The sequence below is a fragment of the Netta rufina genome (genome assembly GCF_964035555.1).
Source record: "Netta rufina genome assembly, chromosome: Z".
NCBI classification, from domain to species: Eukaryota; Metazoa; Chordata; class Aves; order Anseriformes; family Anatidae; genus Netta; species Netta rufina.
In genome coordinates, this window is record NC_140126.1 from 35,234,023 (window position 1) to 35,251,987 (window position 17,965).

The 17,965-nt window shown below is 37.7% G+C and overlaps 1 protein-coding gene across 1 annotated transcript; it reads left to right on the forward strand.

Annotated features, from left to right (window-relative positions):
- The first annotated feature begins 73 nt into the window (after positions 1 to 73).
- Positions 74 to 17,637, forward strand: ABHD17B (abhydrolase domain containing 17B, depalmitoylase). The gene is made up of 4 exons (XM_084304754.1): positions 74 to 291; positions 5,746 to 6,220; positions 15,089 to 15,268; positions 16,147 to 17,637. The coding sequence occupies exons 2-4, from the start codon at positions 5,754 to 5,756 to the stop codon at positions 16,364 to 16,366; spliced, it is 867 nt and encodes a 288-aa protein (XP_084160880.1). The 5' UTR covers positions 74 to 291; positions 5,746 to 5,753; the 3' UTR covers positions 16,367 to 17,637.
- Positions 17,638 to 17,965: the final 328 nt, after the last annotated feature.

A 17,965-nucleotide genomic window follows, 5' to 3' on the forward strand; every position in this document is an offset into this window, starting at 1 on the left:
GCTGCCGGCGCGGCCGGCCCCGCCCCCTCCCCCGCCCGCCGCCCCCTCAGTGGTGCAGCCGCTGAGCTCGGCGGGGCGACGGCGGCGCCGCTCCCTTAGGCCGCGCCGCCACCGGGGCAGGGGCCTCCGCCGGCACCGCGCCGCTGACGGTTGTGACGGTTGAGCCGGCCGCCGAGCCGTTACCCGGCACCAACCGACACCCCCTCCACCCCCCACCCATCCTCCTCATCCTCCTCCCGGCGGCGGTTGGGAGCCGCCGGACGGGGGCTGAGGGCTGAGGGCCCGCCGCAGGTACGCTGAGGGGTCTCGGGGCTGAGGCGCGGCGCGGCGGGGCCGGGGGGGGGGAGGGGGTCTCGGTGCTGCCCACCCCAACCCGCCCAGCACCGGCTCCGCGGCGGTGTCAGGGCAGCGCCGCGGCGTTATGTAACCCGCCCCGGTCCCGCTGCTCTCCCCGAGCACGGGCACTTGAGGTGCGCAGCGGGAGAGGGGCAGAAAGTGCCTGGGCTGCCGCCCCTGCCCGCCTGCCTGCCGCCCTGCGGGAGCGCCGCCGCTTCTGGGTCTTCGTCCTTTCAGCCTTCGAAGCCAGGGCAGCTCCAGAGCGAAGCCTTTGTCCTGTCAGGCTGCCCCGATTTGGTGCAGGTTGTAATTTGCTCCGAGATGTATTTGGGGGCTTAAAGCGCTACCTCCGTGTATTTCTGGTGTTTCTTTCCTCCTATTACTGGATAGACTTCCTCTGTGCTCTTTTCCGGACCCACCACGCGTACTTTCGTAATGATTCTATGACTTTAATGGTTTTACATAGTACTTACTCGGATACTTACTTACTGTATACTAAATACTTTGTTCCTTCAGCAGATAACCCTGTCCCATGACAACACAATGCAGATGTTGAAACAAATATTAGAGTTTCAGTAGCGGTTTGACCTCAGGATCTCACTGCATTGTGCTCAGTGAACATGCGAGGGGAAACTACATTAAAGTTTCTTATTTCAGCGGTGTATAATGAAAAATTATTATTTATAAAAACAAAACCCCACAACATGAATATCTTGCCTGTTAGACAGTTAGAACAACACTAAGATTTACAAACTGGCAGCAGTATTTACGAGTTTGACTTTGTTCTTTTGAATAGTTCTTATGAAATAAGTAATTTAATTTAAATACATGATTGGAATAATTTATATTTAATGTAAATACAAGATTTCTAGATAAGTGTTTGCAAGGGTTGGGCTTTCAAGGCTAAGCTACTAATATGTAGTAAAGTACTTAGAGATGTGAATAATAGAAGTCACTCTGTTGTTATGATTTGCAGAGGGTGGAGGACAGGAATAATTGCTTATAGGAAAGAACTATGTCTGTGTTATCCTAGGAATCACAATATAAATATAAGTATTTGAGGTGTTCTTTCACGTTGGATGAATTTTCCCCCGTCTTCTGTCAGCCTTAATCATAAGGTTAATTGCTGAAGAATGGATTAAAACTACTGCCTGTAGGCAGTTTTAAATTTGCCATTTTGTATGTTACTTTTTTATTCATGAGAGAGTTAGATAAATTTGATAAAATGATCTCTTTCTTTTAAATGCTCTCTCATAAAGGGTGGGTGATGCCGCCTGAGTTACCTTTGTTTCTTTGTCTTGAAGCAATAGTAAAAGTTAATGCATTACAGATTTGTTTTGTTTTTTTCCCCTCATTTTTTTTTTCCTACTTATATAAAGTAAAACAAAATTCTGTATGGTTCTGAAGGGTATATACATTTCTCATACTATATTCTTTTTGTTGTTAGTAATCTTATAAGGGACTGCATTTGAAGAGCAGCACTGACATCTTTATTACTGAAATAACAAACAGAAGGTGAAATTGTTATGTTGTTAGGATGTGTTGATCTTTGCTTTGGAGATTCTACTGTAATAAGGGCAGAGTTTTACATCATACAAGCTTAAAAGGTGTTAGATTATAACCTAGGTATTCACTACGTATCTTAGAGCCCCATTAAAATTACTCATCTGTATTTGTGGAACTGTATGCTTGAAGTAATTTGTGGTGGGCGTTGTTTTTGCCCCAGTTTTAGTAACAGTGCAGATAAAGCATACGTCAAGCCTGTTTGTTATTAGACTGCTTTTTAATCGGTATCACCTATGACACTTTGTTCACATTCCATAAATTTTGTTTTACACTTAAAATAGACATTTTAGACTGAACTATACAATAAGACTCTTGATCCCCAAGTGGGAAATCTGAACTGCTTTTACCAAGGCTTAGCAATGCTAATTAATGATTTACTTATGACTTTTTAAAATTTTATCTTAATTTCTGGTTGGGTAAGTCACCAGAAAATCGAGTTACGTGTTTTCCCAGCCTTTCAATTAAAAAAAAAAAAAAAAAAAAAAGAAAAATGGAAAAAAAAAAAAAAAAAGAAAACTCCAAACTTTAGGTTTAATCCCTTCCCTGAAGTATCTCAGCAGTATACCTTTTGAGAAAAGACAGTGCCTGTTCTAATTGAAGTGAAATTATGACATCTTGTGCATAACTACTAGGCTGAAATGCTGATTCAGTTGTACTTCTAAACAGTGATATCAGAATTACACTATGCACCCTGGGGACTCTCACATCCTGGTTCCATTCCAGATCCGGACGTTAAGAACACACTCATGTGAATACAATGAATGACAAACCAGTTCCAGTATAATGAAAACATTGTTTGCATTTAGCTGAAGGTATCCTCCTGAGGAAGTTCAGTAGGTGTTTTGTGACAGATTTGTTCGGTTAGTGATGCTAGGGATCTCCTGCTTTTTTAGGTCTTCGAAGTGGAGAAAAACAGCAAGTAGTTCTTTTAAAGAAAAGGTTGTTGCTAGCCATGGCTTAGGTGGAAAATAACTTGGGAATAAGAATCTCTAGTTTCAGTAAAGATAGTTCCCATTGGATTAAATGGTTGTTACGTGAAGTCTACACTGCCGTCTAGTACAGGAGAGAAGTAATACTTAAGCCATATTGTTCAGTATAAGTCATTTGCCATATGTGGCAGCAGCCCATTTTTAGCACATTTAAGCTATCTTGGGGCACAGTACCACCTCAGCTGATTAACTGCAGTTACTGCAGTAATGTGAATTCCACAGGCCAGCTTCCAGTCTCTTGAAATGACTGTGACAAATAGCAAATATTTTCTGAGTGAAATCATATTTGTAGTGTTGCTGGGCTGTTTATAGTTATAAATAATGTAAACGCCTGTTTTAATTCTTTCTGACAGGTCGATTGGGAAGCTAGTAAGAAATTTTGTGTCTGTTATTTTATGCTAGAATAGAAATATAATTCTTTAGGTTGGAAAAGACCTCCAAGACCAACTGTCCTGGGCACAAAAGGCTTTTTTTTTTTTTCTTTTTTTTCCCCACTTTAGAAACTGTATTTTCTAGCTTTGGCCTTCAGCTTTTCTGAAAAGATGGGAAAACTTACTCAATCAATAGATTTTGGTAGAAATAGAAGTGTAATTAAATACTGGACTATGGATGGTACTTGGAAAAAAAATAAATCCTGTTGAGGTGTTACAGCAGTTTCTCTAACTTGTTTCTCTACAGCATGTTCTCATGTGGACATGAACTTTCTGATTAGAGGTGAAAAAAGTGTCTCCTTTGGTGCTTACAGCTGTAACAGACATAAAGCAGGAAAAAACTTTGGGGCTGCTCTTTTGCATAAGACGATCTAAGCCTTTTGCGAATCCCTGGACCTCTTCAGTAGATCTCTTCCACTTGTCGTGTCTTGCAGATTGAAATTAATGTCCAGGTAATCTCACTTGAAAGGGAACAGATGAGCTATTACAAGTTTGAGTGACTACTCTTGCAGATTGCATAAATACATGAGGCTGTTGTTTCTTTAGCTGGCAAGTCATTTACTCGGGATTTGTTACTTGAGAGACAATCTGCCTTTTTATGGGAGGCAGTGGCCCCTTTCTGCTGTCTCCTCTAAATTGGTAGTGTTGGTCACCCATGTCTAAATCTGATTTCCTTCTGTTTTGCAGAAAACTAGAGACTGGGAATGAAAGCACTTGACTGTATCAGTTCTGGCAAATAAACTTTTTTATGCTTTACAAAGTGCAATAGCATTCCAAGAATGCTCGTGTTGCATATTATACTGTATTGCTGTTGCTTGCTTACTACTATAAAAGTATATTTTATGTGGCATTTAAGCAGCAGTATACAGTCAATCTATACCAAATGGAATAGACGCATCCAAAATAAGGCTAATTGCTCAGTGATCTATATTGAAAAGTTCTTACAGTAGTGCTCTGTGAAGCTTTTCAAAAGAGAAACATACAGGCATGAAGACTATACTTGTATAGAAGTCAGAGAACCAACTTTGAAATGTGATTTTAATATTGCCAGATACTGTAGTTAGCAGAAAGAGATTTTCTTTTATTTTATTGTTGGTTTCCACAAGTATTTCTGAAACTGTGTAGGAATGTGGACATCAGAAGCTAGTTTTTGTTGTTGTTGTTCCTGTTTTTATGTTTGGATCTAGCAGTTGAAACTGGTACACGAAACTGTAAGAGTGTTCCTGTTTGCATGACCTAGTAGGAACTGAGCATGAGACGTGGTAGAGTTGGGATGCAAAAGTTTTTGTTTTTCTTTTCAAGTTCATATGAAACATCAGATGCCTTCACGCTAGGAAAGTAAATACTTATCATAGGTGTGCTGGTGTCCAGCATGGTTACTGGCAGATTACATCACCCCTCTTACCTCTGAGGAAAAAGTACTGTCACAACCAAGGATTCTTTTCCTCTTCCTTCTCCCTGTTGTAAACTCAGTGCTTGTTTTTCAGAGCAGCTGTGTCTTTAACTACCTTGCTTTAGGTCTGTGTGTTTACTTTTTTGGTCTTTTTCAACCTCCCTCCTCTCCCCTTCCTACTCAGTTAATCAGTGCTTTAAATTGTTAGTATAGACTATGTAGATTTGCCAAGTATCCATGTTAGAGCATTTGGTTTAAAATGTTTTTGCTAAAGCATAGAATAAAAGCAGTTGTATTATTCAGGTGGATAATATAATCCCAATTCCAAATCACAAAAATGTGCAAGAAGGGAAAACTAAGCCAAAAATTTATTTGAACAGTGTGGAAACATTGGTGTCAGCCAGCACAGAGCTAGGTTGGATTTTAGTGGACTGAAAGTCTGAGTGCTTACTATGCAGGTAGAAGCATCTAATTTTGCCTCCTGAAGTTTTGGCCCTCACACACCTTTTCTACTGCTGATACTCTACTGCAGGAGCCCATAACTCATCATGACAGTGTATTCCCAGTATCTGGACAATGTGGTAGCAATTCTTGGCTATAGAGACCTGCATGGTCTTAGTATTCTGCAAACACTGCAACGTATTTTAATTACTCTTTCTAACATATATTTGTCAAGGGGATGAATTCTTCTGTTATTGCCTGAAGGTGAGGGACTTCATTTCCTCAAAAGAAAATCTAAAACTCATGCATGTTCTTGCCCTGGGTAGTCATATCTGAGCTTTAATATCTGGCTGGGGTTTAGAGTTACCATTCTTCTTTAATAATATGCTCATCCTAAACTAGCTAATATTATCAAATAAGCTATTGTGTAGAAATTTGCTTACATATTTAAATCTGTACTGTGTTTAAATGTTTCCACTAAAATTATGTGTTATTTTCATTAGAGGTTAAGTTTACATTTTCCATTATTTTTTTCTTTTTATACAGGATTATAACTAGAAACTGATACAATTCTCTCTTCCTGTTTCAGACTAGAAGATGAATAATCTTTCCTTTAGTGAACTGTGTTGCCTCTTCTGTTGTCCGCCATGCCCAGGGAAAATCGCCTCCAAACTGGCATTCTTACCTCCTGATCCCACGTACACACTGATGTGTGATGAAAGTGGTAGTCGCTGGACTTTGCATCTCTCTGAGCGAGCAGACTGGCAATATTCTTCAAGAGAAAAAGATGCCATTGAGTGTTTCATGACTAGAACAAGTAAGGGTAACAGGATTGCCTGTATGTTTGTGCGTTGCTCGCCTAACGCCAAGTATACTTTGCTCTTCTCTCATGGAAATGCTGTTGACTTAGGTCAGATGAGCAGCTTTTATATAGGACTGGGTTCACGGATTAATTGCAACATATTTTCATATGATTATTCTGGATATGGTGCAAGTTCTGGGAAGCCAACAGAGAAGAATCTGTATGCTGACATTGATGCTGCTTGGGTGGCTCTTAGGACAAGGTAAGACACTAGTTGCCATGTTTATGTTCTAGCACTCTTTCTAAATGGTTGTACTTAATCTGCTTTAATGTATTTATATCAAAGCTGATTGGTGGCGTCTACCAAAGTCTTTGCCAGTATTGAGCAGGATTGGTGTATGGTGCTGATATACTACAGAGAGTGAAGTGGGATGAAATTTAATAAGATATCATTCAGCCTTACTTGAATAATAAGAAGATAGCATTTATTATCATAGCTTGGGATCTCCTTAGCTGGAAATCTTAGAAGAGAAGAAAAATCTATCATAATCTTCCCAGTAACAGAACCACTGGTATGATGTGGGTGATAGAAAATGCAAGTTTCTTTTTCTGATACTTAAAGGTCTTCATGGTGTTCAGACCCCATTTGTTTCAGAATTCAGACTAGCAGCTACAGCCTTTCCAAAAGATATTAAGCTACCCTAGCAAAATATGATGTCTGAGAGAGTTTGTAATTGATCTGCATAAATACCTTTATAGTGGGAACAAAAAAAAAACAAGAAGTTCATCAGTGCTGTTAGCTCAAATAAATTCAAGAAAAAAAAAATCTGAGCTAGAAGGATGTCATTTCCAAAGTTTCTGTGTTTTATGCCTCTGTTTTTGGGGGTGGGTAAAGTAGTAAGACAAAATACTGTGGATGTATTCTCTGATTATAGTTAGGAGTCCCAGGTATCAAGTATGTGCAGCACTGAATGTCTGCTGCTTAAATTTGAGAGCATTTTCTAATCATGGCTTGTTCAGTTTAAAGCAAAACTCTTACTGAGTTACGAGTACCCAAGTGACAAAAATATATTTGAAAATACTTTGTAATGTTCACCAAAAAGAATCCCATTATATTGTGTGTGTAATATACCAGAGAGCTGTGGAAAAACTGAATTCAATATAGTGCAGCCTATTATAGTTCAATCATCATAACCTGACTATGCTGTTTAATAATAAAATATCAGGGATATAAATTAGGCAAGTGTAGATTCTGTAAATCCTGTGAATTGGTATTGTCGTGGTGAATTTAAAACTCAATTTAATAATAACTGTTTCCCTATTATTTTGGAGGGTTTTATCCTTTTTCAGAGTTCTAAGTAGTTATTTTCTCTTGCATTTCTTTTACGTTATGAAAGGTAATTTTAATGTTATTTGTCCTGTTAAAGTGTATTTCATTCATAGATTAAAGAAGGAACACTTACCATGAGCCTCATACATGTACAAACGGATAGGATGGCTATTCAGCCTTGTATTCTAAAACATCTGTATTGTGTTATCGTATTTCTTTTTGGCATTTCTTTTTATTATAGAGGAATGTTGAGACTTAACTAGACATCTGCTTGGTAAGCCAAGAGCTGCAACAGGTGCTCTGGTGACTGTTCTGTAGTTGATGGGTGATCTGGAAGACAGCCACTTGATGAAATACCGAGTAGCAATGACCAAAATATAATGTGGTCTGTGGACAATGCTGAAGAAGGTCTGAATTGTTCAATCATATTGGAAGAATGGAGACCTAGATGATGAAACTTAATCATTTGCTTTGAAGTTTCTAAGGTCTTTTTTTTTTCTAATTGGTAATGATCATCTCCATCAGCATTCTCACCACTTCGTCCCCTAATAATTTCTTCATGAAAACCTAAGATGAAACGTGATAGCAAGTTGAATTCTTCCCTCCATCCTTAACCTATGGTATATCTTCTCTGACCAAATAAGATTAAGGTTCATAATAATATCCCATCTGAATACATCCTTTGCTGAACAGACATTGAGGGGGTATATGTCTCTAAATACATGTTCTATTTGCTTTTCCATCTGCTATTTGGAAATGACCTCACCTCAAGCTTATTTGCTGCCTGTGTGTTTTTTTTTTGTTTTTTTTTCCTATGTCTAAACTTCTTGTACTAACCCCCCTGTAGAAATATGTAGGGTGTTTAAAGCTTGGGTTGGTCTAGCTAATTTCCATTCATTAAAAAGTGGTTGGTATTACTTGTTTCCACTGTGCTGCTTTCAACAACTTTCCAACTGGCAGTCCTGGTCTTGCTTTTGTATTTGAATGGAGCAGGACAAAGTTCAGCACACGACTCTGGACATACTGTCTCATAGAGGATGGTTACCTTTCCATGATATTCTTTTAAGCCCTGAGATGGTGCTCAGCTGCACTAAAATACTTGATAAATATCTGGACCAGAGACCTTTGAGCATTTGCTGCAGCATTGATTTACTTTTCTAGTGTAGCCGGTTTTGTCAGCGTTGCACTGGCACAGTCTTTAATGTTTTATAAAGTTCATGTTCTTTAAAAACAAATTACTCTATGGATTGTTTGTCGGATAGATGTAAGTATAGCTGTAATTCCTTTGAAAGTCATGTTGATAGGAAGAGAGAGGAAGGGATCCTGGACTTACAAACAGTGTCTCACAGATAGAATCATAGAATCATAGAATCATAGAATATCCTGAGTTGGAAGGGACCCATAAGGATCATCAAGTCCAACTCTTGACACCGCACAGGTCTACCCAAAAGTTCAGACCATGTGACTAAGTGCACAGTCCAATCTCTTCTTAAATTCAGACAGGCTCGGTGCAGTGACCACTTCCCTGGGGAGCCTGTTCCAGTGTGCAACCACCCTCTCTGTGAAGAACCCCCTCCTGACGTCCAGCCTAAATTTCCCCTGCCCCAGCTTAACCCCGTTCCCGCGGGTCCTGTCACTAGTGTTAATGGAGAAAAGGTCTCCTGCCTCTCGACACCCCCTTACGAGGAAGTTGTAGGCTGTGATGAGGTCTCCCCTCAGCCTCCTCTTCTCCAGGCTGAACAGGCCCAGTGACCTCAGCCGTTCCTCGTACGTCTTCCCCTCCAGGCCTTTCACCATCTTCGTAGCCCTCCTCTGGACACTTTCCAACAGTTTCATGTCCTTCATGTGGTATGACAAAAAATGGAATGAAGAATTTGTGTCTGCTGGAGGTTGATCACAGCCACCCACAGCTCCCTCTGTTATCTTTTTTGAGAAATGGAGTCACAGAACCCAGCATTGAAAGGTGTTTCTGGGCTTATTGAAATGTTCACGTGGCTGTCATTTCTACAGTTAATGCAGACGCTTGTGGTAGAGACACGTTAGTGTTAAGTTATATCTTGGAATAACAATCCTGATTGTCCTTCCTGCAAATTGGCACAACTTCCCTGTGGTGATTGGACATCAGCTGGAAATGGTCTGTGAAGTAATATTCAGGGTGATACTGAGATTACCACAAAATTGTTTTCTTAAAAGTGGTTGCCGTAAGGGAATGTCAACATTATCGTTCTTCTAGGTGAATATAGAGAGCTATTTTGGTAGCATATCTGAAGAGAAAAACAGTAGATGCAGATTCTGAATTGTCCTTACTCCTTACCCGCTTTTAGTATTTTAATAGGACTCAGTAGCTATGCCCATGACTGCTGACTGTGGAAGATGGCAAGGTGATTCATTGGCATCGTGTTTGGGAAAGATGCATGCTGTTACATATTCATACGCATGGCACTATGTAAAAGCTTCAAGTGAGGACATTCTTTTTCTGACTGTCATAGCTACGAAGTGTTGAAATTCCAGTAGTCATTCTGGGATACGCCTATTTTATGCTGCTCTGGACTCTGAAGGCCTTTGATGACACTGTAGGAAGGGTGGAAAGGTTTAACGAGCCTCAGGCAAATGCAGGGCAAGTGGCGTTCATTCAGAAATCTGAAGAGTTGCCAGAGTAGTCTCATAACCAGATTTAACTTTGAGAAGCCAAGCAGCCTTGGCATTGTTGCTTACCATGGGCTGCACAATGTTTGAAAAACTGCAGGATCTCACTGTCAGGCTGATGTGTCAAAGTGACAGAACATCTACAGTATGAACGTAATTTTAGTCTATTTTGGTGTTGGCTGAAAAGTGTTCTTTTAAGAGTTCACAGATGACATTGTTCATTCAAAAGTAGCTTTCTTCTATGCTAGGAGATGGGGTATTGCTTTCTGGTGCCTAAACTTTCAATATTTGGAGAGAGATTGAGTTTTTATTTAAATTGGTAGGGAAATGTAGCCTTAACTTATTGTGAAAAGAAATCTTGCCAATAAAACAAATGTACTAGCAGCATTGTAAGGTTTAAGAAAGTCCAAACCATCATGGAAGAGGCAAAGGATTTGTGGCTTGTTGATTACTACATGCATGGTTAGTGGATGTGCCCCTCTTAAAACATACCTTCTTCCTTTCTGACAATGTTGCATGTTGTATACACAGAAGGGTGCACCTGAGTTGAGGAAGAACTATAAGCAACATTCCACGCCATGAATGAAATTCATGTGATAGTTAAAGGTGTGGAAGATGTTTATCCTTCATGTTCTACAATTTGCAGCTGTAATTTCATGTGTTATATGAATGATGACAAAAGGTTCTGAAATGTGCATTTAAAACTCCCTCAGGATGTTCCTCGTTATTCCCTGTGCCCCAAGCACTTCTGTTAGTTGGTTAAAACTGTGTGTTGCAATAGCTTCACAACAGTAGCTTCTTTAGAGCATCTATTGCACCTCTTTAGTAGTATGAATCTGAGAGATACTATCGAAGATCTACCCTTTTAAGGGAGATTGTAGTGACACCTTATTTTATACTGTAAAGGGAGCAAGTCTTCCAGATAAACAGTTTGTTTATCTAGATAAATAGTTTGAGGTAATAAGATAAACTGCTTTCTGTCTCCATCAGATGTATCAGATGCAAAATGGCAGGCACTCTGAGGGCCCACAAACCATACTATGGTAATTTCAGCTGGGTTTGGATTGTTAAAGGCAACTAAAGTCTTAAAAACAAAAACAAAACAAACTAATAACAAAAACACACACACACAAAAATAAATACACATACAAAAAATCACTACAGCCAGATGTGACTTTTGCTGTTCGCATGTAATGGTAATGTTTATATTCAATAAAAGGAAAATAGTAAGTGTAATATGGCTTGTTGCTTAAGTAGAAAAGGTCTTATTTACAGAGACAAAAATGTAAAGGGAATGGAAAAGGAGTTTCTGCTACAGCACATTGTGAAGGTAGTCACAAAGGAGGAAAAAGAAATATTTGTGTGCAGTTTAGTACAAGAGAAGAACACTAGTTCTTCTTTCCCTGCCAGAAGGTGAAAAGATCAGGAAGGAATGTTCAGAGTTGCCTCTATTACAAGACCCCATCAATATCTGATCAGCATATGTAGGCTCCCAGGAGAAATCACAGGCTTTATCGGTGGCCCTGTGTCAGCTTGGGTGCTAGTACTTGGGAGTGGTGTGATGGTGCAGTTATGGTGGCATTCTTCCTTCTACCCCTCCTGTGTCATATCACTTCTTGTCTGACCCTAAAGACAGTTGGCACAAAGGAGCCAAAAAGTAGCTGTCCTCTACTCAGGGATTGTTTCCTAAATCAGCTGGTGAAGCCCAGTGGGCACACTACGTGGCTGAAGATACAAATAGGAAAATGGTACTGTCCTCTTTGGCAGTATCTTAGTTTAGTAGTGATGTTAACCTGTACCTTTAATGTGGTGAGTGCACAGAAGTTTGAGTACTTAGACTCTGTGTGAATGCTAGCAAACTTTTGTCAGCAGAGGTATGTTTACTTTTTCATTTTACATTAACTTGAAGAGCAGTATTTACATGTTTTCCATGAAGGGAACCCTTAGGTGCGTAAACATAAAGAAAGGATGAATCAGATGTTGAAAAGAATTGAAATTTCAGTTACTGTGGGAAAGAGAAAAATGTTATAGGCAGCCTTTAAACTGCTGAAAATGTCTAAATTCTATGCCAGATTCAGTCTAGAGTAAATTGTCCCTGACGAATACTGCTTTCTCTGAGAATGTGCATCTGGGCACAGCTACTTTCAGGTTTTTGTTCCAAGGACCATTCAGATGATCATGGCTAAAAATCCCCATATCACTGCCAACAGCAAAACACTGAAGGTCTGACTGTTCTGGCAGAATTTTTCTAAGATTACGTGAACAATCAGTAGTGTTATTGATTTGAGTCACGATTAATCTGACCAATGTAAAATCTTCCAAAGATGCCAACAGCTTTCACAGCATGTCTTTGAGCTCTTGGCACCTGAACAGGTGTTTACAGCCTATTACTTTGCCCTTCCTAAGGATGAATGGTAATTGTTAGGCACTGTGTAAGAGAAGCACTACTGTCGCTTTTTCTTGATCTGACATTTCCTAGTTTGGGAAACCAGGCAAAGCTTTCAATTCATAATTCATAGTAATCATAGAATTATTGAATTAGGAATAGTTAAATTAGTAATCAAAAACAAGTTTATATTCAAAATATGATTATTTTGAATATATGTATCATTGCAATTTTTATTATATTATTTATCATATTATTTTTATTATGTATTTATTTATTTATATTTACATTCGGAATATTCATAAGTCTGAAAGCTTTGAACTACCTCTACCATGATAGGTTTCACTGGCTTTGTTTCCAGACTGTGAAACAAATAGTTTCTGAGGGGTGCTGTGAAGGCAGTCTGGCTGTGGTGGAGAAAGCATTTATTGCATTTACATTAAAGTAAACCTATTCATGGATTACTTCTTGTAGATACTGTTTGGATCTATATCCTTCAGCCTAAGGTTAGGTAAAAATAGAGGGAAGAATAAAGACATTGGAGAATATATTCTTCAAAATGTACTTTTACGTTTTGCTTTAAAATTCTGTGCAGTGGTCTTCATATTCTAAAATTTGGTATTTGAGGAAATGTGTGATCACTTGCAGGGTTTTTTTAAGAACTGTCATCACACACTCAATGTCATACTAATGCTGCAATGCATGATTGCATACATACTAACGATGTATTTGAGTTCTGATTGTATGAGCTGAAATACAGTATGAAATACTGTATTTTCAGAGTGCACAAAAGTGATGAATTAGAGCTGTTGTAACAGTTCCCAGGTGTATCAGAAGAGATAAAGAAATAGTGAGAGCTGCATCTTGTTTAGGTTTCAAAGCATTAATTCGTTGTTTTGTAGCATGTGTTGGAATTCTAAGAAAGTCTTCATTAATCAGACTGAATTTTTAGTGTGCTCCAAGAACTTTTTTGAGCAGATGGTTTGCTGTTGATGTCAGACTGATGATTGAGTCTTAGTGTTTTAGAACTCTTAATCATTAGCAGTGTTCCCTAGAAAGAGTTCCTAGGGTAATCAGCAAATTAAGTAGTCATGGTATAGGTTGAGTCAATGGATGTTTGTGATGATACTTTTACAATTTTTATGTTTTGTTCTTGCAGAACACTAACTATTCTTTTATTTATTTAAATTTTAAGTTGTGAGTAGAGAGGGTTTTAGCCTTAACTTAGAAAGCTAGTGGAGTGCCTAATGAGTTTTGGGGTGCTAATGATTTTTACATTGTTGCTTAGATATAATCTTGTTTTTCTTGATCTTTCTAGATTATCTGTTTATAAGTCAGTGTGTTGCCGCCTGTAGTAATACATAACAGACTGTATTGCAGATGTAACATACAGAGCTTGTTTTCTGGCTTATTGAAAAGTACTAGCAGATTTTTTTTCTTGGTAATTTGAATATTTTGGTACGTGTGAGAAACATCTTTTTTCTCTAATATTCGTGGGTTTGAGACTTGTAGACCTTTTTTATGTAGTACTGCATAGTTACTATCCAGATGTCCATGTTTATAAAATATTGGAATTTTTTCTTTACTTCAATTTTTCTCTCTTCTGGGTGTATGCAAGTAAACCAGTTTGAGAATTCTGTAGGTGTGTCTTCTTGTCTGATACAGCTCTCCTGGCTTTGGCAGAAAAGATGCATACATTTATTGTAGACGAGGTAATGGTTGCACCTTCCTTAACTTTAACTGAAAACAACAGGTTGTCAGTCCTTTTAGGAATTTTGTCAGTTGTCAGATAACTTATTGTATGCTATTCCATAATGTTGTTAGACTAGTGTAAATCAGCTGAACAGGCTTCTGATAATATGTTAGAACAATGTTTGATTATTTTACATTTTTTTAATGCAGTTCATTATCTCTTCCTAAGTAAATTTAAACAAAGGTATCTAGATAGACACTCTTCTCCAGTCTGAATCTGTACTAAAAGGACTCTGCTGTTATGTATCAATGTATAAGTAGTTCATTTCTGCCTGGGATGCTGTCCTTGCCAGCACAACCATCTGCTTATAGACCTTTCCAGTACCATGGTGTTACTTGGCAATCGAACCATCTTTGTATCCTGGTGCATACTTCTGGGTGCTAACCAGATGTTGTACAACTCTTTGGTCAACCTCATTTACAGAAGAAGTAAAGGTTTTCATCTTACTAGGAGGGGAGCCTGACTTTAACTTTGTAGTGCTTGTTGAATTGTATTAATTGTGAGTTAGCTTAGGTATTTCCTTTGGCTAACCTGCCTGTCAAACTGTGATGAGAAAAGTATCTCAGCTGTTACAGAGAATGTATAATATTTTGGCCGTTGTCTGTATGGGCATGTATTTCCTATGAAATTGCTGAGTACTCTTACTAGCTTGCAGTTTTTAGCAGATAAAGCCCAACACATTTTTGCAGGTTTGACTGTCATCTACTTGAAGATATAGAATAAATATGGCTGTAATCAGTTTTCTGTTGTAGCTTGACTGGAGCTAGCAATAAAGGTACTCAGCTAGCATACAATTTGCAACTGCATTCATAAGGCGAAAAATGTGCTTTAAATGCAAAGTAAGTCTTTTAAGGTCAGAAATGTTCGAAAATGTACTTCCTTGTTCTTCTACCAGCACCTGTTTCATCCTTTTTAGGAAAGTAGTGTACAGCAATGGTTTGTTTGCTTATTTGTGTAATTGTTTTTGGCTATTTCGTTCTATATGCCATTTTTGTTAATACTTTTGGTCTTTTAGGTACGGAATCCGCCCTGAAAATGTGATCATATATGGCCAAAGTATAGGAACAGTACCATCTGTGGATCTTGCTGCTAGGTATGAAAGTGCTGCTGTAATTCTTCATTCTCCACTGACTTCAGGAATGCGAGTAGCTTTTCCTGATACAAAGAAGACATATTGCTTTGATGCATTCCCAAAGTAAGTAGTTAGATTTTTTTTTTTCTGCGTGTGTTTTTTTTCTATTACAGAAGTTTTATACTAGGGAAACAGGTATTATGACATTCTCAGAATTTTCTTTCAAAGGCTTAAAAAATAATAATCAGAGTGAATAACAATAATAAGAAATGTTTGATTTGAAGGTGTTTCTAGAACTTTGTCTTCTAGGTTTTTCTCATCTCCAATCATTGCAGCGGGTATCTGTAAAAGAAGTGATTAGTTTTCCTGTGTATGTAACTCCTAATACCACTAATACTAACAAGCAGTTCTCTTCTAGTGAGTTGTTAATCTTACTCTAAAGTCTTTTGCATGTATTTCAATAATTAGTAAATACAGGAAAAAATAAGTAGACCTTAACTGAAGAAAATTCCTGTCGTTTATTTCAGAACTGTGCCATTAGTTGACCATTATGGACTGGTATACTTGGCTCAAGGAATACCTTGAATTTTGAACATTTAACTTGAGACTTTTTCCCCACATATTTAAACATTAGAAGCCAAAATTCTTTCTGTTCTGGCAAGCATGCTTTTTATTGAAAAATTCTGAAGTGGTATTTTCATCAGTTCAATGACTACCTTTTATTGATGTTAAAAATCAGTGAATACCACTTTCAGATGGATTACTCTTTTCTTCAATCGTAATAGTTTTCACAAGTATTTTTCCTTCCTAGGACATAGTTTTACATGTGCTAATGTAAGTGTTCCAGGGTGTTGATAAGTTTTAATTTTCTGATAATTGAAAAAGCTTTAACATTAAATAGTCAAAACTACAATGTGTAATTAAAAAGTGAATATGAGTCTCTGGTCCTTGAAGATTTAATAAAACTGATTATGTTCATAGATATAATCTTTTTCTTACAGCATTGACAAAATTTCTAAAATAACGTCTCCTGTGTTAATTATCCATGGGACTGAAGATGAAGTAATTGACTTTTCGCATGGCCTAGCATTATTTGAACGTTGCCAGAGACCTGTAGAACCACTGTGGGTAGAAGGAGCGGGCCATAACGATGTGGAGCTCTATGGACAGTACCTTGAAAGATTAAAACAGTTTGTGTCACAGGAACTGGTGAACTTGTAATTTTCTTTGTATATTTACATGCTTTTTAATTTCACTGCAGAACTGCACGCCTTGATACATATATAACATAAAACCTGAAGGTTGTGTTTTCAAATCGTGTTGGTTGCCTTCATTAAATGCACAGGTAATGATTTGTCAACATAATTAATGAAGGTTTTAATGCCAGTATTATAAACTGGAATTACACGATCATACAGTCAAGCTTGGCAGTTCATATTACTTTGTGTGAGGTTTTTCTTTTCAGATGTACAAAAAAATCACAAGGAGTACTGTATGAAATTTTAATTATATAAAATCAAATGCTGTAAAAGTGTTGCCAAATGCTTTAGCATATTAAAAACAAGTTTATAAATACTTTTCAAACATCTCAAAACGTACTGTGACTTATTCTATTGCACAGGTGTAAATTAAAAACCAGACTTCTAAGCAGTTGTCCTGTAAAAATGCAATAGCCATGAAATTTGAGCAATTACTCATGTACGTAATAAGAACAAACAGTCACTGGAAATAACCTGTGCCATATTATGGAGGGAGGGGATCAAAATCTCTTTGCATATACTTCTCAAAGAGATCAAAATCTTTTTGCATATATTTCATATCTTTTGTGGTTAGTTAAATTTTAGTTGTTTTGTTTTCTTTGTGTGCTTTTTTTTTTTTAACCTGAAAAGGACAAATTTGTCCATGGGTCTTCTCAGCAGTCCTAATCTTGCCAAAATAATATCACAAGTTACCATTGTAACAACATAAATGTCATTCACGTGATTTCTACTGAGGCCACTAAGTACTACTTTGAAACCATTAAGGCTTTTAGAACCTAGAAAGCTTTGTGGGCAATGTAGTTTTAAACACTGATTGGTTAGAGATGCAATATTTCAATAGAAAGAACCTGGAGGTTTATCCAACTTTGTAATAAATAATTTGCAACTTTGGAATAGTCTGTTCAGACTTACTTTTGGATGTTTAGTGTAATATTTTTTTTGTTTGGGTATTGTATGGAAATCTTACTAATTGGTCCTGGACAGGATGGGAGGAGGGACAAGAAGAGAATGTTGACATTTTTCTATTAATTCGTAGTAAAATAAACTGTAAGTTGCCTTTCCCTTGAATGCATTTTGCTTGAATAAAACTATGAAAAAATAATGCCATGTAGCCTATTTGTAAACAAAGTAATATTCTGACGATACACACTGTGCTTCTAATTTTAAGGCCTTATGTAGTTTAATTGTTCTACTTGTTTTGTGATTGAGACTATTGTATAATTAAATGTAGCATCAAGTATTGTGAAAACTTTGGTTCGGTTATGTTGATTAACAGTAAACAATATTCCACACACTTGCTGTTCTTCATTTCTTTTTTTCTTTTTTTTTTCTTTTTTTTTTTTAAAGAAATAGCAATAGTTGCTGGTGATAAAATAAGTATCTCCACTTTACTCCAAGAAATCTGAGAAGTAAAACAGTAATCCACTGTTAATAATATTGGCACATTTCTTTTATCATCATCTACTGTTCTGATCACCTTCCTATTCCTGTGCATTGTCTTATTTTCTGCTGTCAGCTGCTCAACATACAGCTTTCTTGGTGCAGACTTCTTCATATTCAT

Coding starts and splice junctions, on each gene's coding strand:
- ABHD17B (XM_084304754.1), top strand. CDS start 5,754: ATGAATAATCTTTCCTTTAGTGAACTGTGTTGCCTCTTCTGTTGTCCG. Junction 6,221..15,088: donor TGGGTGGCTCTTAGGACAAG/GTAAGACACTAG, acceptor TTGGTCTTTTAG/GTACGGAATCCGCCCTGAAA. Junction 15,269..16,146: donor TGCTTTGATGCATTCCCAAA/GTAAGTAGTTAG, acceptor TTTTTCTTACAG/CATTGACAAAATTTCTAAAA.